Source organism: Propithecus coquereli, unplaced genomic scaffold (assembly GCF_000956105.1).
Source record: "Propithecus coquereli isolate 6110/MARCELLA unplaced genomic scaffold, Pcoq_1.0 Scaffold111, whole genome shotgun sequence".
In the NCBI taxonomy this organism is placed as follows: domain Eukaryota; kingdom Metazoa; phylum Chordata; class Mammalia; order Primates; family Indriidae; genus Propithecus; species Propithecus coquereli.
In genome coordinates, this window is record NW_012135081.1 from 3,249,536 (window position 1) to 3,258,230 (window position 8,695).

General features: G+C 57.3%; 1 protein-coding gene across 1 annotated transcript; it reads left to right on the plus strand.

The window, feature by feature from the left end:
* The first annotated feature begins 421 nt into the window (after positions 1-421).
* On the plus strand, positions 422-6,831 carry LOC105815077 (keratin, type II cuticular Hb6). Its single transcript, XM_012650215.1, has 9 exons — positions 422-828; positions 1,585-1,793; positions 2,503-2,563; positions 3,307-3,402; positions 3,626-3,790; positions 4,051-4,176; positions 4,450-4,670; positions 6,511-6,542; positions 6,668-6,831. Exons 1-9 carry the CDS (start codon positions 460-462, stop codon positions 6,829-6,831), a joined length of 1,443 nt encoding a protein of 480 aa, XP_012505669.1. The 5' UTR covers positions 422-459.
* Positions 6,832-8,695: the final 1,864 nt, after the last annotated feature.

Genomic DNA, 8,695 nt, shown 5'->3' on the forward strand with positions numbered 1-8,695 from the left:
GGCGCGGTCTGATCAGCACCACGGACAGCGGCACTACCACCATGAAACTGGGCGGCAAAGGCATAGCCGCAACCTCGCCCCTCCCCCCTTTCCATTCCAACCTGAGTCACTGCCCACTCCTTCCTCCAATCTCTCAGTTTCTCCAGCTGGGTACTGGGAGGTTGAAGGGGGTGTGGGGGAGTGAGCTACCCTTTTGAAGATGAAAATTGTGCAGTTTAGGGCAAAGGACCATAAACACTCCAGCTGCATCTGGGCACCAATTAAGCACATTAAGAAAGGAGTGACAGCTGCTAAACAGCCCAAGCCCATAAAGGCATCTAATTGCTCTTACCCACGTGGTCAGTCTCCCTACCTATATAAAAGGGCTGCAGAGGTGTGAGAAATAAACATCTGACACCGCGTCCACTGTACCCTTGGACGTCTCCATCCTTAGAGCCTTCTGCCCCCACCGAAGGAACCATGACTTGTGGATCTTACTGTGCTGGCCGCGTCTTCAGCTGCGCCTCAGCCTGCGGGCCCCAGCCAGGCCGCTGCTGCATCACCGCTGCCCCCTACCGCGGCATCTCCTGCTACCGCGGCCTCCCCAGGGGCTTCGGTAGCCACAGCGTCTGTGGGGGCTTCCGCGCAGGCTCCTGTGGTCGCAGCTTCGGCTACCGCTCCGGGGGCGTGTGCGGGCCCAGCCCCCCCTGCATCACCACCGTGTCGGTCAACGAGACCCTCCTCACGCCCCTCAACCTGGAGATCGACCCCAATGCGCAGTGTGTCAAGCACGAGGAGAAGGAGCAGATCAAGTGCCTCAACAGCAGGTTTGCTGCCTTCATCGACAAGGTGGGTGTCCTGGATCACACCCTTCCTGAACCCCCACCCATGGCCACAGCCAGGGCTGCACACTGAGGGGAGGGGAGAATCAAATGCAGAAAGACCCCTGCCTGCCTGAGATCCCAGTCTGATGGCAGGGGCACACAGACAGACAGACACAGGCACTCAAGGCCCAGAAAGACTCAGCTGACAGTTGACATAGGCAGAGCTTGTGGGAAAAGGTGTGGTCAGGCAGCTAGACTTCAGGGAGTGGGGAGGGATATGAGAGCTACTGCTCAACTCAGAGAAGTATGGACAGGCCCAGGCTGGGGATTGTGTTCCTCCTTAGAGGGTGCCGTGTTTGACTACCAGTGGGGGAGGGTGGCCTGTGACACCATCTCCCTGGTCCTATGTCCAGACACCCGATCCATGATCTGAACCTGGGTGCTCTGCCTGGGAGGACACCTGCCTCACCTGGCTTCAGAGTGAGGGGCAGAGCGCCCAATCTGTCCCCTGGCACATGCCACAGGGACTCATCTGGCCGGGATAACTTAGCTCCCCTGAGAGCAGGCACTGACGTTCCCCAGCCCAGGATCCATTCCCGAGTTGGGAACCCAGACATAGATCACGATCACGAAAGCCAGGAGTGGCCTTGTCTCACACTGCCCACCTCTGCCCACTCTGCTGGGCTCCAGGATTGGGAGCTCCCGTGAAAGCAATCACCCCCCAGAGCCGATTTTGGGGCGGCAGGAGGCATCAGACCCTCATCCCCATCCCGAATGGCAGGTGCGCTTCCTGGAGCAGCAGAACAAGCTGCTGGAGACCAAGCTGCAGTTCTACCAGAACCGCGAGTGCTGCGGGAGCAACCTGGAGCCGCTGTTCGAGGGCTACATCGAGACGCTGAGGCGGGAGGCCGAGTGCGTGGAGGCCGACAGCGGGAGGCTGGCCTCGGAGCTCAACCACGTGCAGGAGGTGCTGGAGGGCTACAAGAAGAGGTGAGTGTGGCCGGGAGCACTGCTCGGCACAGGAAGGGGCCTAGGTCAGGCACACTGGATTAGACAACAGGAAGAACTTCCAGCTATGGTGAGTGGCCACGATGAGCACCAGCTTGACCGAGCGTTGCAGGAGCTCTTCCTTGTGCAGTCTCTGCCCAGATGCCTGCCCGAGGCTAGGGCCGTGGCTCCCCTTGAGCTGTGTCCCTCTGCCCTGCGGCAGGAAGCCTCTGCAGCCTCCAGGCCTTCTCATCCCGCCCCGCAGCCCCAACACCCCTAGCATCACATCACATGTGAGCTCCAGGGCACCCAGGAGTGAGAGGACCCAGGGCTCTGGGTGTCCCACTGCCTTGGGTTCCGAGTCCTCAGGGCCTCTGTGTCTGGGAGGCCCCACACCTGAGCTAGGATTGACAGCCAGGTGAGGGGAGGCTGAGCTGCAGGCTGGAGACCCAGCATGGGGTTGGGGACTGAGTCCTTCTTTGCCTCCTGAGGTGACCTCAGAGCAGCCTTGGGAACAGGACTGGGAGGTCCCAGAACATTAGCCCTGTCCATCTCCCAGGGCAAAGTGGAGGGAGAATCCCAGGCACATCCCAAATCCAGCCAGAAAGGGGATTTGTACTATTGCCCCCCTCACTGGTATGAAGGGGTGGGGTTCTGCAGAGACCTGCCCTTCCCTGACCTCCCCTCTGCTTTCTCCTCTCTTCGGTCTCAGGTATGAGGAGGAAGTGTCCCTGAGAGCAACAGCCGAGAATGAGTTTGTGGCTCTCAAGAAGGTGAGTAACACGGGAGTGGCAAGCACAGACGCGTCATCCCAGAGCGACAGACTCTTCTTGGGGAGACCCGGGGGCTCCACCTCAGGCTGGGCTACAGTGACCTTTCCAAGGCAGGCTGGGAGTTCCGAGAGTCATGCCAGTGGGTGGTGGATCCAGAGCTTTGACAAAGGCAGTAACCTTGAAATGTCCACTATCCTTTGCCCTGGACAGAGGAGTGACTGCATTGACCTCTGGACGCCCTGCTCTGCTTCAGAGGCCGCGGTCTGTGGTTGAGGTCCCCTGGAGCCATGGCAGCTTCAGTGTCTCTGTTCAGGGACAGTGCAGACTGTGTAGCATTCTGGAACACAATCCCAGGCTCTAGGAGAAGATGGAGCAGAGGGAGGAGTGGCCACGTGGTCCCCGGAGGACTGCTGGGGCAGAGAGAAGGGCCAGGCGACAGCACTGGGGATGGAGTCTGGGCAGGCTTCCTGGAGGAGGAGAGGGTAGAAGGGAGCGATGGGAGGACATGGCGTCTCCGGGGGAGGCTGAGAGGCTGGGGAGCCAACTCCAAGGCACAAAGAGGTCTGTTCTCAGAGGGGAAGAGGATCATGCCAGGTCATCCCGGGAAGGGTAATTAGGAGTCGGCGTGGGAATGGGAGCACTGGGGAGTCCTCTGTCCTGGCCACGTGGGATGGGTGAGCGGAGAGAGAAGCCTGGAGCTCGATCTCCAGGATCCTTGAGCTGCAACACTCGCACCTTCCCAGGACGTGGACTGCGCCTACCTCCGCAAGTCGGACCTAGAGGCCAACGTGGAGGCCCTGACTGAGGAGATCGACTTCCTGAGGCGACTGTATGAGGAGGTGCGGGGTCGGGGGCCAGGCAGGAATCTGCAGCCAGCGGAGAAGAGGGCGGTGGGGTGGGGGCTGCAGCGTTGGACAGGGGTGTGGGTGGGGGCTGCAGTCCATGAGGCTGTCGGGGCAAGGCCGGGGGCCAGAGAAGGTCTGAGAAGACGGGTACAGGCTGTGGTGACTGGGGCTGTGGCCTAAACAAGCTCCTGCCCCGCCCTGTCCCCACCTCCTGCAGGAGATCCGTGTTCTCAACGCCCACATCTCAGACACCTCGGTGGTTGTCAAGATGGACAACAGCCGGGACCTGAACATGGACTGCGTCATTGCCGAGATCAAGGCTCAGTACGATGACATCGCCAGCCGCAGCCGGGCTGAGGCCGAGTCCTGGTACCGCAGCAAGGTGAGTGGCACAGGACACCTGCCTCCTAGACTCGGCAGTGGGAGGGAAGTATCTATGAGTAAAGGCTTCTCTAGTCTGGGGATTCTGACCCCTAAGCATGATAAGAGAAGGGCTGATTCTCTGAGGCTGGGGTGGCAGGGCAGGACTGCCATGTGTGGTGGCACAGGCTGAGCACTGCACAACCTGCACAATCATTCCTGGTGTCCTGAATGGATGACATGTCCCATCCTTATCCTCATGAGCATCTCTGCTTCCCACAGTGCGAGGAGATGAAGGCCACGGTGATCAGGCACGGGGAGACCCTGCGCCGCACCAAGGAGGAGATCAACGAGCTGAACCGCATGATCCAGAGGCTGACGGCCGAGGTGGAGAACGCCAAGTGCCAGGTATGGTCACTTGTGCCCTAGACCAGAGAGGCTGAGGGTCCACCCTGTGTCCCACAGCCCGGGGGTACCCTATCTGGATCTCAACATTCATTCTCCAGCCCATTGTACATGCAGAGCCCCTGGTTCTGGTCACTCAGGGAGACCCAGGTGGTAAGGCAAGAGGCCCTGTTTCTGGAGTGTTCCCACTGGGTGGAGAGACTGGACACATGCAGATAATGGACACAGAGACCCGGGACTATAACTAACCAGCCTTGTTCTCTTGTGGGCCCCCAGAACTCCAAGCTGGAGGCTGCAGTGACCCAGTCTGAGCAGCAGGGCGAGGCTGCCCTCAGCGACGCCCGCTGCAAGCTGGCTGAGCTGGAGGCCGCCCTGCAGAAGGCCAAGCAGGACATGGCCTGCCTGCTCAAGGAGTACCAGGAGGTGATGAACTCCAAGCTGGGCCTGGACATCGAGATCGCCACCTACAGGCGCCTGCTGGAGGGCGAGGAGCAGAGGTGGGTCCCCTAGTCCTTTTACTTTTCTAGCCCTGCCTGGGCTCTCAGCGTGCCCTGTCCGCACACTCCTTGTCACCACTCAACTTTCGTGTTTAAAACTCCCCAGCCTTCCACAGGACACGTAATTTGTGTAAGTCTTTTAAGTATCATGTAGTCTCTTTGAGTCTCTCATGCACATATGCAGGTACTGATCTGTGATTTGGAGTCCTGTGTAAAAGTGACTTTAGAGCCAAGAATGTGGCAGCAGTAATCCCTGTTCCTGAGAAGTCTACCTGGGGCTTGGGGTCACCTTGCGTGGATAGTGCTTCCTCCTCCCAGGTCTAGTTGCACGTGTCCCTGAGGATTCCACCTGGCTTCCCTGGCCCAGCCAGGGCCCAGTCCCTGGCTCCAGGCTTAGCCCTGGAAGTTGAGACTTATCCCCTAAAGGCACTTTAGACAGAGGATTCCATCAATCACACTTATCTATTGTAATGACAATGAGCGGTCTTCCACTGCAACAGGTGGGCTGAATTAGACAGAGAGCAGGGACTCCTCCCTTGAGGCACATATACCTTGCTCTCCGGAATTTTGCTGCTTTTCTTGCTTTGGAGGTGGGAGGGGAGAAGACCCACTGGTCATTCAGCCTCCCTATGGCTGGAGGGCAGGTATATAGCCCAGCCCCTATAAGTACAACACTCCTGCAACGTGAACTCATCCTTTGTCTTTGGTACCTTTCCCCTGGTGGTCAATTGGTCACACCCTGAGCTTCTCCTCTTCTTGTGTTCAGCCAGGCCCCGGACTTTGGGGATAGAAGGGTGGAGGGTAGGGATGCACAGGAAGCATCCTGTGTATTGGGAAGCTGGGGAACCAGGTTTGGTACCTGGAAGTCAAAGTGATCACATGGTAAGTTTCACAACAAGCTCAGGTAATTGCATTGGAAAGCTCAGGGGCGCTGGGTCTCACTGGGCCTGGGGAGTTTCATTAGTGAGGAATTCCGGAGGTGTTTTTCAAGTCTGAATTTGGAAGTTGGAGAGACACATGAAAACAGCACTGGAAACTGAATTGCCCACCCCTCCAGCACATAAAGCTGTTGGAGTGAACTCAGGAGCTTTGATGTGGGCCACCCAGGAAACCTGGGCATGGGGCGATTTGATGACGGGCTGTGGATTCTTCTCTCTGCTGAAGCTGACCTTTGCCACTGTGCCTTCAGGGGAACTCCATTTGTTTCCTTTAGGGAGACAATGTCATGTAGGAAGGACATGTGGGCTGGGCGGAGTTAGGTGGCCTGAGATCCCTGCCTCTGTCATTGGTCATTTCCCTTCTCTTGAGCTCAGTTTCTCCATTTGTCAAATGAAAGAATTGTTGTAGACAGTTTCTAAGCCTGTTCTCAACGCGTCTGAGAATCCCATTCACCCATGCAACAGTTCTGTATTGAGCCAGGCTTTATTTTTAGGCAGAGGGGAAAAGAAGAGACAAGAACTTCTGCCCTCTGGAAGCCTACATTCCAATGACACCAATCGGATCAGATACAGGAAGTTAAATTCGCTCCCCCAAATGCATCTACAATTCGATCAGAACCAACCTAGAGATAGCGGCAGCTAGTAGTTCTTAACGTGCCAGGGACTGAGCACTGTAGGTATATTATTTGATTTAATCCTCACCATAGATCTCAAAGTAGATTTTCCTGATGAGGAAGCCTCGTTGGAGGGAGGTTGAGTCCGAGGCGGCGCTCACAGGCGTCTGTCTCCAGACCCTCGTGGGGGCTTTAGCGGGTTTCGCCTCCCCTCGGCAAGCGCCTGGAAGGAAGGTCGCGGTCGCCCTTTCCGCGCTGGCCCTGACCTGTCCCTTCCTCTCCCCACAGGCTGTGCGAAGGCGTCGGCTCCGTGAATGTCTGTAAGTAGCCCAAGCTTCTGCTTCTCCCGCTGGGCGGGTCCGGGCGCCTTTGGGGAGGGGCCGTCGCGGGGGCAGCAAAGCCACCTGGCTGTGGCCTTTCCTGATGCGCGCCTCTCCTTCCTCAGGCGTCAGCAGCTCCCGCGGTGGCGTCGTCTGTGGCGATCTCTGCGCCTCCACTACTGCCCCTGTCTCCATTCGAGTCGGCAGCGCCCCCGGCGGCAGCAGCAGCGTGGTGGTGGGCGCCCCCGACGCCTGCGCCCCCTGCGCCGGCCCCTGTAAGCGCTGCTAGGAGGCGCGGCCTCCGCGAGCGACTGCCACCGTCACCCTCCGCCCAGCCAGGACGCGCGCCCCCAGAACGCCCCGCTGGCCCGGGCTCCAGATATCTGCCCTCCACACCTCCTCCCCACCGGCTCCCCTCTGCGCCCTCCCCCGGGCAGGCTGGGGCGGGCCTTGGTCTCTTTCCGTAGCCTTTCCTAGTAGTCAGTTTGCTGTCCTGAGGATTCATCCTCTTCCTTCGCCTGCTTTCTGTTTTTTGTTGGATTCATTGGTTCCGCCTGACCCCTTGCCCCAGACTTGGAGGAACAGGACAGGTTCCAGAGTGTCCCTGCCTGCACTTCAGGGACCCTGTCCACTGGCTTCTGCCTGCGGAACGGAGACAGGGAACATCGATGGGGGTTTTCCTGTAACTCTTTGAGGGACATGCCCCGTGGGAGGGGAGGGCACCTCCCTCCCAGGGCTGCCTGCAGATGCCTCTAGATAGCCAATGACTCCACTACCTGCACGTTTGTCTTTGTTTCACTCTGTGTTTCCAATAAACTAATTGTAGCGAATCAAGCCTGGGGCCTCGGAGTCTTGAGATTGCCAGGGCCTCCTGTGACAGGTGTTTCCTGCCAGAGTTCCTCTGCGCCTCTCCATCCACCTAGCTAGTTCTCAGTAGGCGAGCATGACTGCAGCACATGCTGCCCATCCGTCCTGAGCAACTCTGGCCTTGGGGAAAACACGGGAAGACTCATGGAGCCAGGGAGTCCTGTGGGGTCATGGGTTTCTCTAGACCAAGATTTCTCAACTTCAGCGCTATAGATGTTGTGGGACGGATCCTTCTTTGTTGTGGGACTGCCCTATGGTTTTTGTAGGATATTTAGCAGCATCCCTGACCTCTATCCACTAGATGCCAGTGTCTTCCCTGACCCGCAATTGTGATAACAAGATGTCTCTAGACATGGCCAAACGTCCCCTAAGGGTTCTCAACCAGGATGATTGTTGCCAACGACATAATCCCCCAGCCCGGCCTGGCATTCCTGAAGGGGAAAAGTGCATGAAAAATCGTGGGGTGAGACTGGAAGGAAGGCATGTGAGAGAAGCAGGGTAGAGGGAAGAAGACCCTTGGGTTGAGAGTCAGGAGGACTGGGCTTCCAATTCCAAGTCCTGACAGCCATTTGCCACACACGTGACTTTGGACAAATTGTTTCCACCCCCCAAGCTTCAGTTTTCTTGGCTGTAGAATGGGGGAGATTGGACAGTATTCCTAAAATCCTTCTAGCTCCTTACGTAAGATTGTGTTTGGAAGGGTTTTGTTGGTGCAGTCCTTTGTTTGAATGCTGGCTCAGCCATTTACTATTAATAGTTGTGCAATTGTGGCTGAGTCATTAATCCTCGCTGTGCTTTAGCTTCTTCGTATTTAGAATGGGGTGATCCCCGCTGCGTTGTAGGGAGATGTTTCAGATATCTATTGCACATGAACCACTCCAGACAGAGAGGCTTAAAACAGCAATGCTTTGTCATTTCTCAGGACTCTGTGGGCCTCTGAATAGCAGGCAGGCGAGTGGGGTGGCAGAAAAAGACTGGGGACTGGAAGTCTGCAGTCTCAGGCTCCTGTCCTGGCTTTGTCAACCTTTTCAAACCTCAGTTCATTTACCCGCATGACAAATGGTGGGTGACACCACTGGCTCAGTGAATAAATGAGAGTCTCAGCTGGTGTGCGGAGCGGGGTGGATACTGAGGCACTGCTACCCTGGGTATTGTCACAGCCATGCTGGCCTTAACTCAGGCTTGTCAGCACAGAGGGCTCCAATGTCCAGCTAGCTCACATTCCTCAGCAGCCGGCAGGAAACTTCCAGAAACAAGGCAGTTGGCTTTCTGTGAAGCATAGAAGG